Source organism: Felis catus, chromosome A1 (genome assembly GCF_018350175.1).
Source record: "Felis catus isolate Fca126 chromosome A1, F.catus_Fca126_mat1.0, whole genome shotgun sequence".
Lineage (NCBI taxonomy): Eukaryota > Metazoa > Chordata > Mammalia > Carnivora > Felidae > Felis > Felis catus.
Genome location: NC_058368.1, coordinates 179,531,191 through 179,547,894, shown reverse-complemented (window position 1 = coordinate 179,547,894; position 16,704 = coordinate 179,531,191). Strand labels below are relative to the sequence as shown.

Genomic DNA, 16,704 nt, shown 5'->3' with positions numbered 1-16,704 from the left:
GTGCTGCTTAGAACAATAAAATACAATAGAAGGGGCACTTTGTTGCTTCTAAGGCTAGCTCCTAAAAAGTCATGCAACCTCTGGATTTTTTACTGGCACATTGTTCTTGGAGCTCTGAGTCTCCACGTAAGAAGTTAGAACACTTCATGGCCACCATGTGGCAAACAAGCCCAAGCCACACAGAGAAGTCACATAGAGGGACTCTGGTCAACAATCCCAGCCTAAGGCCAACCTTCCTTCAAGTCAACCCAGCCTGTCTGCCAGATGTGTAAGAGAACAGCCTGAAGATGATTCTAACACCCGGCGGTTCAAATCTCCCCTAGTCATTCTCACATTCTTTAGCTGATGCCTCAGACATCAGGAAGTAGAGACAAACCATCCCTCTGAGCCATGTCCCAAATCCTGACTCAAAGAAGCATGGAGAAACCACCAATGAAATGGTTGTTGCTTTCCAACCCTAAGTTTTGGGATGATTTGTTAAGCAGAAATAGGTAATCAGAAAAATGACTTTCTGAGTGGTTATTTAAGGTTAAACACTGCCCTCTAAGCTTGAAATGTATTACCTCATTTGAACCTTCCAGCAACCCAATGAAGCAGGTTACTATCAAAGAACATGCCCAAGATTACCTACCTAGCTATGGCATTTAAGCCGGGTCACACTAACTCCAGTATCAATACTTTAAACAGCTTTCTATAGAGGAAGGGAAATTATGTCTGTGCATAAAGTGTACAAAGCCCAAAGCCAATCGGTTTTAAGGAACCCCAACTGCTATTTTTGAACCTAAACATCTTTTTCTTTCTTAATTTCAGAAGGCTAACTGTGGAGCTGAGCTAATTATTTGAGCCTTAATCAAGGACCAGCCACTCCCTGAAGCAGCTGTCCTGGCCATTCTATTGCCTCTAGAAAGTCCCTTGGGTTGGATGGATGCTGGCTCAGGTCTAAACCTCAAATCCCAGCCCCCAGAAGTGAGGATGCATGGGGCTGAAAGGATCCTTGGAGATCATCCAGCCTGCTCCCTTCATCCCCTTTAAAGACCAGGAAACTGAGGCCCAGAGAGGTCAAGTGACTTGTCCGAGGTCACACGGTGGGTCAGAGGCACAGCCAGGTCTCCAAATTCCCATGCAAGCATTCTTTCCACTACACCATGCTGCAGTTGCTAAAAATTCCCCAGAGCTGCCTCCGTCGGCTCTCCTCTTGACAAAGCTGTTTTCCCCCCACACACAACTACACACAGTCACATTTGGCAAGAGGTGCTATCAGCCCCGCTCTGCTCGTGAAATGCTGTTTTGCAACGGGGCCTCTTTGTTCGTTAGCAACACAGACAAAGAAAACTGTAGTGCAGTCTTCTCAGAAGAAGATGTTTCTTGTTTTAAAGACGGCAAGAGAGCTTCCTGGCTGAATATGGCTTGAATCAGCATGCAGCTCCAGTCGGGAAAGAACGCAGAGGAGATTTAGGTCTTTGCAAAATTTCTAGAACATACAAGGAGGACACAGGGCATGAGGAAGCTTATGGGAAATGTTTCAGAAAGTATTAAAATGTATGAGTAAACAGAGTAAACAGAACAGACTGGTTACCATCTTGTGGTAAGAAGTAATTAGAAGGTGGGGGGCACTAGACTCATTAAAAACTCCCATGAAGTAGTTGGCCTTCCCATTTTGGATTCCCACTCCAGTCCTGGTTCCCCGCGTCCCTTCCCTTGCAGTTTTCCTATCTGAGGGCTTCCCTTTCTAGACTCTACACAAGCTTAGGTACTTGCTTGTACCTGGTGCTTAGGGTCTTGGGACTGCAATGCCAAGTCACCCATTTTGTGCCTCTCCCCTCTAGCTCCACATTATCCCCCTCATTTATTTATTTTTGTACTAGATTTGGTCCCTCTTCTCTCTCCCTAGCTTCTCAGATTGGCAGAGGCTTCCTAAGGCTGAGAGATCTTTATTCAGGACTAATGCTGTGAGCAAGGCTGAAATGAAAGGAGGCAAGCTTCTCAGAAGGGACGCTCCCACCACAAAGATGACATCCCCTCCCACGATTTTTCTGAGACACTTCTCTGTCCAGGTGGGTCAGATCAGTGGGGAAGGGGCAGACCAGATGATCTCCAAACATGCCTCAAAAGCCTAAAAATCTCTTAGCTAAGGAAGGAAATGAGAGGGGGAGGGACAGAACCGAGTTCCATGGCAGAAATTCAGGACTTTCAAGCTGGCAGCAGATGGAAAGAAAACTGCCAACTTGTAGTAGGAGGAAAGGCGGTGCACACATTTCTCAGGGCTATTGCAAGCCACGGGTCTTCTATTCCACAGGACCAGGTAAAAGCTGCTTGAGAACCACCCTCCTATACACATACACATCACTGGTTTCCAGGCACAGGATGAGCTCTCCAACAAGAAACTGGGCCAAATCTAAGTTCTCAGACCCTTCCCTCCAAAGCTTAGTCTTGCTCATGGCCCACTGCACTCCCAGGAAAACTTGCCCAAAGAGCACACTTCAGTCCAAAGCCCCCTCTTTCATCTTCCCCTGAGAAAATTCCTACCTGCTTGTTAAACCTGAGAGAGAAGAATAAGTGAATTAACACCACAGGGGAACAACGTCCAGTGGTCTGGTTACAGCTGCAAGTGTCCGGGAAGGGAAGCTGGCCGCCCAGAGGAGGCCCTGTATCTCCTCATAGCCTCAAATGCTGCTGTGCTGTGTGTCAGTGTTTATGAAATGCTTCTCAAATAAGGTCAGTGTTCTACACAGAGTTAGGGCTCTAATAAAATGCAGAACTTGTGCTGTTTGCCAGCTAGCTGCAGAGGCATACTTGAATGCTTTCTCGGATACAATTGTTCTCAGATTAATATTTTCCCCATGAGTTTTTTTAATTCCACTTGTACTATTTTTTTTTATGATGTGTGAGTTTTTCTGCATATTTGTACCCACTAAAAGGGATGAGTGAGACTTGCTTTCATCAGTGGTTCCTGAGGGCTTGGTGTCCCGCCTCCCTCATTGTTCTAGCATTTCCCCTGCCATCCTATGAATCTCCTCTCTGAACCTAGCATGGTGGCCTTTGCCTTGTCAGTCATTTTGTGGGAAGCAACAGCCTAGACTACATCATATTATTTTGAGCTGTCCTAGTTATGAGGACATTTTGCTTGCTTTATGCATCGCCATTCCTGGCACATAGTAGGCACTCAATAAATAGTTCCTTTAAACAACTTCATCCTTCATACAGCCCCTTATGGGGTTCTACTTTCTTGGAAACTGCCACTTATTCATTACTCTGTTAGACAAAAAGTCCTCTAAGCTCCACCTGGTTGGGCTGCTGACTTGGCTAGTGGGGCGCTTTCTTTGCTTCTGTAAACAATGCACCTTAGTAAGTGAAAAGGAACTCCCAACAAGAGCGTGAAGGCATGGGTGACTTGGAACTCACTGCATTTCCTCTTCTGAAAATTCACACTGATCATCTTTCAAATACAGGATTTAGTGGTTAAAATCAGATATCGTGGGTGGACTCATTAAGGTATTCGCAGAGCACTAAATTTAGGAGGTATCTGCAGACATCTGATCTCATATAAACCTTGCATCAGCCCCAGGAGAGAAGGGTTAGTCCTACCATTCTAAAGGCTACAGATGAGGCACCTAAGACTCAGAAAGATACTCCTACAAAGTCCCACAGTTAAAAGAAAAAGGGGAGGGGGATGGAAACCAGGATTCTGCCTGGGTCTTTTTACTCATTTTTTAAAATATTTATTTACTGGGGGGGGGGGAGAGCGCATGTACACACAATTGGGGGGGAGGGGCAGAGAGAGACAAAGACAGAGAATCCCATGCAGGCTTTGCACTGACCAACGCGGGGCTCGAACCAATGAAACTGATATCTGAAATCCAGGGTCAGGTGCTTAACCGACCGAGCTACCCAGGCACTCTCTTTTTACTCATTTTAAGTTATATCAAATTGGACTCCCTACTGGTTTCACATTAATACCAGTTAGAAACCCCATATATAAAACACTTCTCTATCTACATTCTAGGGCTGGGCAGAGATGCAGAGAAGAAAGAATATCAGCAAAGTACTAGATAGTCCAGAAACTTCTGCAACACATTTATGAACAGGACATCTCTTCAATGAAATCACCATTGCTGGGCTTTTCAATACAGAAAAGCATGCTCTACCCTCTATTTGGGTTGCAGATAACTTGGGAGCATGTTGCAAGCAATTTATCATTCACAGAGTCCAGCCCTGGAACATCTCTATATTTCATCTCTACATTTCACGCTAGACATCATAAAAGGCTTTTCAGGTGGCCATGAAGATGAAGTCTGAGGTTGTTTCCAGGACATAAGCACAAGTTGGAGTCTCGAGTCTCCAGTCTCCAAGGAAGGTCCAGGCCACAAAGATGCTCCTGCAATCCAATCTCAGGACCTGAGGCTTAGAGAATGAATGTCTGAATTCAGCGCCAAGGCTATGGAGTGCTACATGGAAGGCAGGGGAAGGTGAGGAGGCAAGAAGCCAAGCAGGAAGGGTCAAGGCAAGGGCCAGGAGCAGCTCAAGCTCAAGGAGAGATGCAGAAAATACACAGGTCCATGGTTAAGCCCACACACAACTCAAGTCAGAAGAGGACCATGAACTCCACAGCCAGAGTCAAGGCATACACTAATAATTCTGGAGTACAGGGGAGCAAGGAGTGGGTATGCCAGGTAGCAGACAGGAACTAGGGAGGCCGAAAAACTCAAGAGGGAGTCAAGGTGGGTGGTTAAATGTGCTGGCTGACTTTCAGGAACCACAATTCACAGTACTGCCAAAGTGCAGAATGAATCAGGGGTCGAGAACCCAGACTGGTGTTTCGGACAAGAGGAGTCTGAGGCCACACAAGCAGTGATAAGGTTGTGAAGAGTGAAGTCATCTTCACTCCAGCCAGGATGCATCTTATACTTGTCCTGTTCTATCAGGACCTGATCTCAGGGTGGGGGAGCCCAGAGATCATGGCTGAGAGAAGGCAAGTGGTACCTCTAACTGGAGAGAAAGGCAGTCCCTACAAAAATTTAAACAGATCCTTGTGGGGGAAGAATACTGGTCAAGAAGCCTCATCAGGACCCTTCTTGGAGGGTTTATCCCCTAAAATCCAAAATAAAAATAATAATTAGCCACATAACCACAGTGATACTTTTCCTAAGACCTGACCATCTCTAAACACCCTTGTTAGATGAAACTTCCTCAAGTATAGCTCCTATCATTTTAACTTCATTTATTTACTTACTTATTTATGAGAGAGAGAGAGAGAGAGAGAGAGAGCGAGCACATGCAGGGGAGGGGCAGAGAGAGAGGGAGACACAGAATCCGAAGCAAGCTCCAGGCTCTGGACTGTCAGCACAGAGCCCAACACAGGGCTTGAACCCACAGACTGCAAGATCATGACCTGAGCTGAAGTCGGACGCTTAACTGACTGAGACACCCAGACCCCCCCCTTTGCTCCTATCATTTTAAAATGGGTGCAGGCTCTCTTTCGTTCCAGGTAACGATGAACTTCTGCAAATCTCTACCATGTTTCCATTAATACCTCCGGGAACACTATTCATCCTTCAAGCTCCAATTCGAATGCCGCCTACTTCCCCAAACTGGACATGACGGCCATGACACCAGCGGTCCAGAACACAGCACTGCCATTCCTCTCAGGGGTGCCTTGCTTCGAACAGGTGCTCCCTGTTTCAACTGGGACTCACTTTTTTCCTCCTTCTTTCCTTCTTCTTACTTGAGAATTGGGTTTGGAAGACAAGAAAGGGGGCCGACTTCAAAGGCTTGCTGAAGACTGGCATGATCAGCGGGTAGGGCACGGAGCTGAGACCAGCCTGCGTGAATGAGCTCTGACTCTACTGCTCCAACCTGGGGAAGTCACTTTGCCTCTCTTAGTTTCCTTATTTGTAAAATGAGGACAGGATGAGCTTCTGCTTTGCATGACTGTTAGATTAAGTGAGAGCAAGTGTGTAAAGTGGGAGAGCTGTGCCAGGCACAAAGAGGGGCTCAATAAACAGCAGCTGGTGCGGTGGCAGTGATTGTCATTGTCATTATCATTATTATTGTTTAGCAATTTGGGGAAAGCATGTGCACCTCTATGCTTCATCCTCCAACACATTCATTCTCAGCACTACTCAAGCAAACGTGCTCTGTGCCAATGGGCACCCAAGATGCTAAAGGAAATCACTTTACAAGAGTGAGGCTTCTCAGCTCAGCTCTGCCACTGACAGAAGAGCCCCATTTCTCAGGCTACAATGCTTTACAGGAGAGAATAACACACACACACACACACACACACACACACACACACACATATACACACGCCACATCCTATGCTGGTAGGGCTTCTGGCATCAGACTACTAGAACAAGGATGAAGCTAAAATCACAATGGAAAGTGCTATGAGAAACCAATAGTTTAGAAAATACTCAACAAACATAGGAATTAAGCATTAATAGGAAATCATTCCAGAGAAAATGTGAACAACAGAACCCCAGGGAAAGAAGATGCTACAGGCCAATAAGACCTCAAAATTTCCCAGCCAGAAAGAACCGGACAATATATTTACATGATCCACATCCCGGCCATAGAAAGACTTCAAGAGAGCAGAGAAGACTGTGCTGATTATATTGACAACCTGGATAAAGATCCACAGGGCAAGCTCCTCACTGCAGAGGGAGTGGGGGGAGGAGTCACAACACACTAGATGGGAGAATCAAAATAGAAAATGTTGCTGAAAAGCTGATGAAATTAAACTATTTGCCAAAATTTAATTAGGATAATGCAAAGTGTTGTGCTTAGACTCCAAAAAGCCAACTGCACAAATCTGGGATGGGGAAAATAGGATCAACAGCAGGGAAGGCTGGAAGACATGGGGGAGGCAGGGAATAGCCTGGTAGAAATGAGCCAACCTAGGGGTGTGCCTGTCTAAACTGACAATGTTCCTTTAGGATGTCAACAGAAGTCAAGGTAGCAAGGCAGTGGAAGGACTCAAACTAATACGAGCAAAGAACAGTGAAACGTATTTAGAGGAAGACAACTGGGAATGGGGAGGGGGCCTGTCTCAAAGTCTAACACATACAGAGCCGCTGAGGTAATTATAAAAATGTATGGAAGAGAGGAGAAGACTTAGATAAGTGGGTAGTGAGAAACACAACGGCAATAAAATTTTTGAAATCCTACCATTTGGAAGAAGGATTATACTTGCTCTGTGTAACAACAGTCAGTGGGAGATAAGCTCAACCCCCAGGCAAAGAAAATTTTCAGGTTAAAACTGTTTTCTAAAATGGAATTAATTGCTTTAGAAAGAACTGAGTTCTTCACCACTAGATGTAACCAAGCAAAGGAGAATGGCCGCTCTCTCCAAAATTACGCTGGTGGAAGATCAAGCTGCCTGTGAACTTGGACTAGAGGAGCCCTTTCAACCCTAACAATCTGTATTGTTTCAAATCAGGCTTTATCTGGAGCTCTGGAAGGACTATAGTTGGTAAGAATTATGATGATAACAATAACAGCCACACTTATGAAGGCTGCACTATGATCTAGGCAGTCTATGCGAGTAAATTCAGTACTCATAGCACCCTATGAAGGCGGGGGGGGGGGGCGGTATTTTTATTATTCCCATTCTACAAATGAGAAAACTGAGGTCACCCAGCTGGTAAATGGAGAAACCAGGAGCGGACCCTATCTGGCTCTAAAGTCTATACCTTTACCTAAAGATCCTTACTTTTCTCACCTCCCTCTCCCCTCACTATTGAGGACTTTTAATCACACACTCTTGAGGAATTTTTCCCAGAGAATGGTGTATCAAATATAGTGCTGGCGACAGAACTATGAAGACCACAGTGAGTGGGAAGAAAGTACAGCCTTTGGCAGACCAGCAATAGCACTACTTACAAAACATAATCCAGGCCTGCAGAACAGAGAAGCAGAAGATTCCCACTGTGAGCTCTTCCTACCTGGGCAAGACTGATTTAAATTTAAGGCTGGAGAATGACAAATAATGAAGAGCTTTGAAAACTCAACACCATGCACCATAGCCGGGCACCCTTTGCATCTATCCTATCTGGAATTAGTGATGGTCCACAACAGCTTTCTGGAAAAGCCTCCCATGACTTGTTTTGTTTTGTTTCCTTTTCAACAGTTCTAAAAAGGGTTAACACCACCTTACATAATGAGGGTGGAGCATACTAGTAAATACAGCTGTTTCAAGTAAAAGCAGTAACAGAGGCAGACATGGGAAGTCAGTAAAAGGTATTTAGGGAAAGCAAGAAGGAATGAGCACTGAAAAAAAAAGTCAGGGCCAAAAATTGCCCATGAAAATCTAACCCCCCAAAATAAATAAATAAAATGCATTCCTTATTTAAATATACCACAAAGCAGCACGCCCATGGAAAAGATATAAACCACTTCAACTGTAATCCCTTTTTATGGAACGGAGGCCAACCTGGGCTTAACTGGAGAGGAAGGGGGAGGGGGACCAGGCACGAGCGTGCTGGGCACAGCCTACGTGCTGGCGAAGACCTTGCCTCCATGGGGTACATTTAGAGTGGGATCTCAAGCTTTCCAGCTGGATGGGGCCTGAGATGAAGCCATAGAAATAATGGCCATGGTCACTACCATTAATGGCTGATGGAGGCCTAAGTGCTAGGTACTGTGTTAAGCACTTCCTGTCCATTATTTCATTTGATTCCCCAAGAGGAACATTTACTATGCATACTTTCCAAGTAAGGAGAGGTAGCTGGAGAATCGAAGTGCCAAACACTGTGCTGAGTGTATGATGTGACGTCTCGGGCCACATTCACAACATGCACACAGGGGGCCAGAGCGATCGTCATCCCTGTAGTACAGCTGTGGAAATACAGTACAAAGGGAGTAAACAGACTGCAGCCCAGAGAAGTGGAGTAACCCACCCAGGGTGCAACAGCAAAGATGTAACAGAGCCAGAATTCAAACCAGAGCCTTCTGCCTCCAGAGCCGACACCCTGAACTAATAGGCACAGGGTTCTGAAACCTTGCCACGGCCCATGTAGTCCACTTAGTCGGTGGAAAAGACTCCATGGCTCTCAGACCTACCATTCTCACTTTCCAGGGGAGGACGAACTCAGTGACCCATGTAGTCCACTTAGTCGGTGGAAAAGACTCCATGGCTCTCAGACCTACCATTCTCACTTTCCAGGGGAGGACGAACTCAGTGACAACAAACAGAACCGGAGAGAAACAAAATAACTGTTAAAATGCAAAAAAATGCAGAAATATACAAGACCCAGATGATCCGCAAAAGCAAAACTTAATAATGATCCTACAAATACGTCAATTAATACAAGAAGAGCAGCAATCAAAAACCACAGAGAGCGCAGGATGATGCTGATGAGTTCCTGATTAGAAAGGCCTACAGTTTAAGTGTTCGGGATTTCTAGCTCTTCTCAGGGGCATGTGCACAGTAGGAGTTTTGCAAGGTTGCTAAGCAATGCCTGGCAACCAGACTCCAGAGTTGTGTCACTCATTAGGAGTCCTTGCTAACTCTAGTAAGGCAATAATTTTAGTCCATGAAAGCTAAATTTCAGGAACCCTTAATAACTCATGTAATAGGTTACTAGTAAGTTGCCCTTGGCCATACATAAAAAATGCAAAGCTCTAATTGCCCATCTTTCACGTGCAAGAACTAAAGAAAAACTTGTATTTTTGAGATGTATTCATTTAGTCAACACATACTGGTTGAAAAACTACTATGTGCCAGGCACTGTTCTAGGCACAGGGGAAGAGGCCCATACAAGGAAAACTATTAGGACTACACGAGAATTCTGTTTTCAGGAAAATAAGCCCCGAAAGGTAGAGCAATCTGTTCAGCTGCACAGTACACTGGAGGCAGGTGCACTTAACTGCTCGTGTCCAACCCACAGGTTCACCAGGAGTGCACTGTGCTCAGAGAGGCCCCAGGATTCACCAAACTGCCCCTAGTCCTCTGGGCTGGCCCTGAGGCTAGGAATACCAGGATGCAGGGCCTGGCCACAGAGCATCTTGGAAAGCCTCCCACTTGACCTGGAGACCTCTGTGGTCAAGTGAGGGAAAGCCTGTGACACGGTGTTGGTTTTTATTGGACGCAACCACCGGCGAAGCTTGCCATCATCTGGAGTGATGGAGAAAATTAAGTTACCACATTCTCACGTTTCAGCCTTTCGCCCGTTTTCCTTCGCAAACAGGAAATGTTTATTTAAATACAGCAGTCTCCAGCATGTTCCGGAGCCAAGTGAAAAACCAAAGATGTCCACTCTTGCCCCACTCTGCTGTTTGGGCCACCACCTCGCCGTGGGTGAGAAGTAGGCCTCTGCCTGCCTTTAGGCAGCACAGAGAGAAGGGGCCCCTCGTGAGAGTTCATTTTCATCTGTCTCCTCTTCTTCCAGGCTGAGATTGTGGTTGGAGAAGAATTACATCTGTGGGCTCCTTTTGTACTCAGAGGGGTAAATGCGACATCTGTTTACTCTGTGCTCCATGGTAAATGTTTTGTTTCAGGCACCACCATTCACTTCCTCTCCTCTTGTCCTCTATCTTTGCTGCACGGATAATAAATTACGCTGAATTCTCCCCTGCGTTTATTTAGCTTTCTTGTGGGTGTCACCTCCTCATTGAGGGAAAAAGATTGTCGGTAGTTTATAAACGACATAGAGTTTCTCTTTCTGTGCAATGTGCTGACATTATGGAGAAGAAGCTGGAACACAGACCCCCCCCCCAACTCTGATACCAGCTTAATTATGAACAATATAACAGACCCCATTTCAGGCCTGAAGCAAAGTCCAAATGGTGACCACATTATCCCCCGGCAGATTTTCCTTAAGGGGTAGCATGAGCAAATGAGGCCTCAGAACTCAAAAACCCCCAGAAAACCAACCACACACACTCCTCAGGAAAGCCTCTCTGGGAGGTAAAGTAGCAGGAATGCAGAAGGCAGAAATGCTTCTTCTTTGTTATAAAACAGAACAGAAACAATTGAGATCAGAAAACTGGATTTTAGGAAGGTCCCAAGCATATGATGCTGATGCTGACAAAACATATGCCCCATGAAGAAATGAGTCCTGGAAAGTTTAGAAGACTCACTAAAGGAAGTTCCCTTTGCTCGGTCCTTTGCTTACATTCCTTAAGCTGAATTGCCAGTTTTCTTCTGTATATGCAATGATTTTATATACAGTTACTGGAATGCAGTAGGGGTTCAAGTAATGTTTGTTGAATGAATGAAGAGAGGGATGAATGAGAAATTCCTCCCTAAAGAAATCCTTTCCATAGCTTTGAAATGCCAAACATCACCCCCCCCCCCCACACACACACACACACTGGACCCGAGAGTTTGCAGAATTCAAATGTTACAGCTGGGCTGACCAAAAGAGGGTGAGAGGTGGTGAAGGACTGTTGGTCGGCTGCTCCTAGCCCCGCAGCACTCCTTGCCCAGCTTTCTTCTAAAGGCTGCCCCCTCTCCCAGGGAGGAAGGAGAACAGAATGAGGAGCTAGACTGGGTAGCTGCGTCACCCAATGCACCCCAGCCGAAGAGGCAACAGTGACCGGAGACTATTCCAAAGTACAGCCCACTCTGCCAAGGTCTGCGAATGACCGTGACTGAAGCAGGGCCCCATATGAACGCCCAGGACTCAGTCTCCACCCAGTTTCTCCAGTTGTAGAGCAGATGGACAGCCCCAAGCTGCCTGGGTCTCTTGGGGAAGGTAGGTGGGTGGCATATTGGCTGCTGTGCTGTGCTTGCAGCTTTTGAAGACTTCCTCCATGACAGCAGGAGAAGGGCTCACTCCCCCTGGCTTCCCAACTATGCACCATGTTTTTTTACAATGGAGGAGAGGGAGTCTCAAAACTCCCAACAGGAGAGCTAATGGCAAAGCAAACTGAATGTTTGCAGGGTATACCTGAAACAGTAGCAAGAGCACCCTATTCGAAGACCCAAGCCCAGCCAGAACCCTCCCAAGACTGTCTGTTTACAGACTTTGGCCCACACTGACCCTTGTTCCAAAGATGGCTAGCACAGTGTTAGCTACTCCAAAATACCACTAAAACAAAATTGTAACTGGTATGGTAAACTATAATGTCTGAATTAAGCTGTGGAAACCTAGATTGTGGCCCCTTTATTGCCATTAACTTGTATTACCTTGGGCAAGTTGTTTCACATTTCTGAACCTTTTCTACATGTGTTAACGAAGGTTCAGCTCCAACCCTCTAGAATTTCATGACCACACAGAATAATCCATGCACTTGAAAAAAAGATGTTTTGAGCCACAGGAAAGCTCCAGGGAAAAGGTAGGTAGTACCTTTGAGATTCTGCCCAGGGACACATAGAGTTTGAGGAAGAGAGTGGGGTGACAGGACGTGATCAACAGGAATAACACACTCCAGGACAATCCACTTAGTCTCATGCCACTCTCTCTCTGCCAGCCTAAAGTCAAGAAGGCAGAACGGAATACCCACGCACCTACCCCTAAGACACGTGGGGAAGGGAGACACAAGGAGAGCAAGACGTGGAGAAGTCTATTACACTGGAGCAAACCCTCACCCACTTCTGGGCTGTGTTCCCAGGCCGGTTCCAACCCCCTCCACCATTTCTCCCTCCTTCCGTACTCCCCAACTGCGGGCTGGGAAGAGCCCACCCTCGGAGTCCAAGTTTTGAGTTTGGTCCGAGGATCAAAATGATAAATGTTTCCAAAACGTTGACATATGAAAAGTAAATATTTGGTTGCACAATTGGGGTTAAAACGAGGGTCAATCCACCCCACTCTCCAAACGCCTCTCCTCTCGCTGCCAAACCCTGGATCCGAGGCTGAGTGCGGTTTGTAAGATTATAGCGCTCGGTCTCATTTAAAGGGCTGTCAGCATTTCCATTCTCCGGCCCGTTTGGGGAGGCATTTATAACCGAGCCATAAAAAATTCACCCGGGCTGCAACTTGGCATCTCTGAGACTGCACTCCAGGCAGGGCGGGTTTTGCAAGCACCCACTCTGAATTCGTTTGGTTCCTCAGAAGTTAGACCTTCACACACACACCCAACTTCGCTCGCAAGGGCAGCCGGAAAGTGGCCCATTCTGATCTCCAAGCTGGTCACAGTCTCGGCCCTCTCCCCTCTCCGTGCCCTGACGCCCCATCACCCTTCAGCTTTCTCCTTCGCCTCCCTTCTTTCATGAGCGCAGACCCCATGCTCTCACCCTAAGACCTCGCTGGCTGCAGTGTTGTCTACTCCCTTCGCTTCCTGCCAGCGTTCTGCTGGAAGCTGTCACCGGGCCCTACGTCTGGAGCCTTCACCCCTAGAGAAGCACTGCTCTTTGCCCATCCCGATGGGCTTCAAGACCTCTCTCTAGACGTGCCCAACGCCAGAGACCCCAACTCAGAGAAGGAAAGATCCGACCCAGGAGAGGGTGACAGCAGAGACTGCATCCAGTGCGGCCAAAGGGAAAGGAAAGATCTGGTGCCTGGGGCCCCACTATGGACCCAGGTGGGTGGCCCGGGTTGGGCGGGGCGGAGGTACTCACAGGCGCTCGGCGTTGCGGGGTATGCCCCGGGGAACCGCCCGGAGGCCCAGCCCGTGGCAGTCCACGCTGGCGGCGGAGCAGGTACACTTGGTGGGGCAGGCGGCGGCTGGGGGCCCGCTCAGGACGCTCGCCAGCGCAAAGGCCAGCGCCAGGCGGGCGCGCACGGCGGCGCCGGCCCCTGTCCGCCCGGTGGCCATGGTGTGCAGGGGCCCGCGCCTGGAGGAGGCTGCCTCGGCGGGGCAAGACGCGTGGAGCCTGGGGAAGCGCGCGCGGAGCCCGAGCGGCCTGGGGAGCCGGCGGCGGAGTTGGCGCGGAGGAGGAGCGAGCTCGGCGCTCAGGCGCACGGGGCGCGGGCGGAGCGGGGCGCGCCGGGCGGCGGCGGCGGCGGCGGCGGCAGCAGCAGCTCCATCCGCGGGGCCGGCGCTGCCCCGCTGCGCATCGCTCGGAGTGCCCAGGTGCCGAGCGCCTCCTGGCCCCGGTGGCCCGCAGCCCAGTGCGTGGGCCGGGTCGGGGACCTGAGGACGAGCGCACTGGGGCACGGCGCCTGGGGAGGTCCGGCTTGAGTCTGAGCTCGGGAGCGCGGCGGCGGCGGCTGGGGCACGGGGCAGCCGGGTGAGCTGGCCGGCGCTCGCTCTCTCCATTCACTGAGCAGGGCAGACACCGGAGACGCGGGGCCCACCCCTCCCGCCCCCCCAAAACCGCCAGCTCCGCCTCCCATTGGCTGAGCCGCGCGTCATGTCGACTAAGTTGGGAACTTTGCTGGAGCAACTGAGAGCGTGGAGGGGAGGAGGCAGGAGATGAGGGAAGGAAAGGGGCTTCGCCAGGAGGGCCCCAGAATTGAGATCCATTAACTTTTAAGGAGCTAAGGATTGTTCTCGCTGGTGGCACTTTTTCTTTATTCTGGCACTGAGCTAGGCACTCTGCTCCTAGTCCTTCCTTCCATTCCAACAGCGTCCCGCAAGGGGGCATCTGAGTACCGTGTTTTATAGATGAAATAAAGTTCAGAGAAGTCAAGTGACTTGCCCAAGGCCACACAGCTGCTAGGTACCCCAAACCGCAGCACTCACATTCACTCATATTTTACATCACAGCCGATAGGAGCTTCGTCCTTACCTCATCTACAAAGATCCTCAAAGATCCTACCTCACCTTGGCAAAGATCCTACCTCATCTTGGCAAAGATCCCCAAGTTCTTCCTAAAGGACCTATTGTATTGATACTAACACACTTCACAGTCACATGTGTCACATAAAATGGTTGTCCGTGTTGTTTAGGTCGCTGCTGTCAACCCCTACTCGGAGACATGTCCTGCTCTGCCTAGACCCAGTGCCAGCTGTGCTGCTCAAAGTAGTGATGGCAGGGACTTGGACCCCTGGATTGACAATGCCTGTTCATAGCTTCTGCTTCCTGACTGGATGACTCTGGGCCAATCACATCAGCTCTGAGCCTTGGTTTCCTCAAAGCAAGGGGCCACAGCTCTGTCTGGGCACACCTCACTGGGATGTTTCGAGCATCAAAGAAGAGAAAGTGTTTTTTTGCAAAACAGTCATTCGCATGTGAGGCATCCCTTCAGCCCCCAGAGCCTTCATTCTTCCATAGCGCTCTAAATTGGCCAGGTCTGAGCTTTTCCAGATGCTGGTGGGGAGGGGCGCGTGTGTTAGAGGCTCCATAAATACTTGTAGGAATGATTTTGTTTGTTTGTTTGGAGGGAGAGGGCAGGAACTGTAGGAAACATTGCCCAGACTTCCTTGAAGTCTGCTCATACTGGCAAAGTCTAAATGAGCCCTGAACATGCGTGTGCACGTGTGCACACGTGTGCACACACACTTGTGCACACGCATGCTTACACTCAGGCTCACACACACACATCCATCTACACATTCACACTCAAATACACACGTGTATATGCATACTCTCACACCACACACAATCACGCATACCACAATTACAATTATGAATGCTATTCTAATACCTTCTACCTCATTTTCCTTCAAGGAAATTTTCAACGACTTGGCCATATCCTGTGAATATATAGTAGAGGTGCAGCTTTTATTTTATTCTATTTAGCATGTTTTCAGAATCATAGCTGCAGGCATCCAACTGCACATACATGTATAGTCGCACACACTTCAGCCCCTCCATCATTCATAAACACATTAGGTGTAATTTACTGCTGTTATTCTTGGGAGCAGCTTTCTACACGAAGCTGTTGTCATCGCCCTCTGGTGGCCATAGGTGGTCTATGCTCTGGTCCATAGAGTGACTTCAGCTTCTAAGAACTCTAAACATCCTTTCCTCTGAAACTTTCCTCCAAACCTTGAACCAATTTAGTACCAGGACTGAGGCAGATGAGAGAACTGGGCAAAAGCCCAAGGGCACAAAGCGTCTCAGACTGTCTGGAGGAGAAAAGAGTAGAGTTTTCTTTGTTTTCCCAAGTCCACGCTAGAGCATGTTTTGCAATCCCTTTAGGCTGGGCCTGGGTCTGAGCTCTGAGCACAGTATGATGGGCGGGGGCGAAGGGGGGGGCAGGGACTGTGTTTTCCATTTAAGCTGATGGGGGATTTCATGAGTCTGACTAGATCTTTAAGTGACTTCATAGGCATTCAAGTGTGCTTGCTTTTCCTTGGGAGAACACTTTAGAACAGAGCCTGGGAGTCCATCATCCCAGAGGAAGGGACAAGTGGGGAAAACAGGAGGTACACAGGACACCAGCCATACAGAATCAGGGAGTGTAAGTGGAACAATCTTAGCTACCACCTAATCCAAAATCTCTGCATGTGTGTTCTGACGACTACTAGTTCTATATGTTTCTTCAAGAATGTTGGTGGGGGGTGATCTTGGGCAAAAACAGGGTGAGAAATGCTCACTTTCACCTCTCTTGGAGATCTGCATCTCCGATGAGCATATTTATGACCCTGAGAAGTCTTGTAGTAAGGAAACTGGTTTAAGGTTTTTTGAACCCAGTTTCCCAGTTTACATGTAAACTTAAAATTCTTTTGAATATTTTGGAGACCACCCAATATCAATCAGCCCCTGTATTCAATAACACACAAACTGAGTCTCAGAGAGGGAAGGGCACTGGTACAAGTTTATCAAGCTAATTAGTGAAAGAACCAGAGCCAAGACCCAGGGCTCCCAGTGCCTAGAATTGGGCTCTATCCACTTTTCCCCACTAATTCTGAGGCATCTTTAGAATATGTCAGC

General features: G+C 48.1%; 1 protein-coding gene across 1 annotated transcript in view; it reads right to left on the bottom strand.

The window, feature by feature from the left end:
* The window catches only part of SLIT3 (slit guidance ligand 3), a 598,696-nt gene extending 584,561 nt beyond the window's left edge, over nucleotides 1–14,135 (bottom strand). Inside the window, exon 1 of the mRNA XM_023259788.2 lies at nucleotides 13,502–14,135. Within this exon, the coding sequence (XP_023115556.2) occupies nucleotides 13,502–13,698 (197 nt within the window). The 5' untranslated portion in view covers nucleotides 13,699–14,135. The remainder of the gene's footprint in view (nucleotides 1–13,501) is intronic.
* Nucleotides 14,136–16,704: the final 2,569 nt, after the last annotated feature.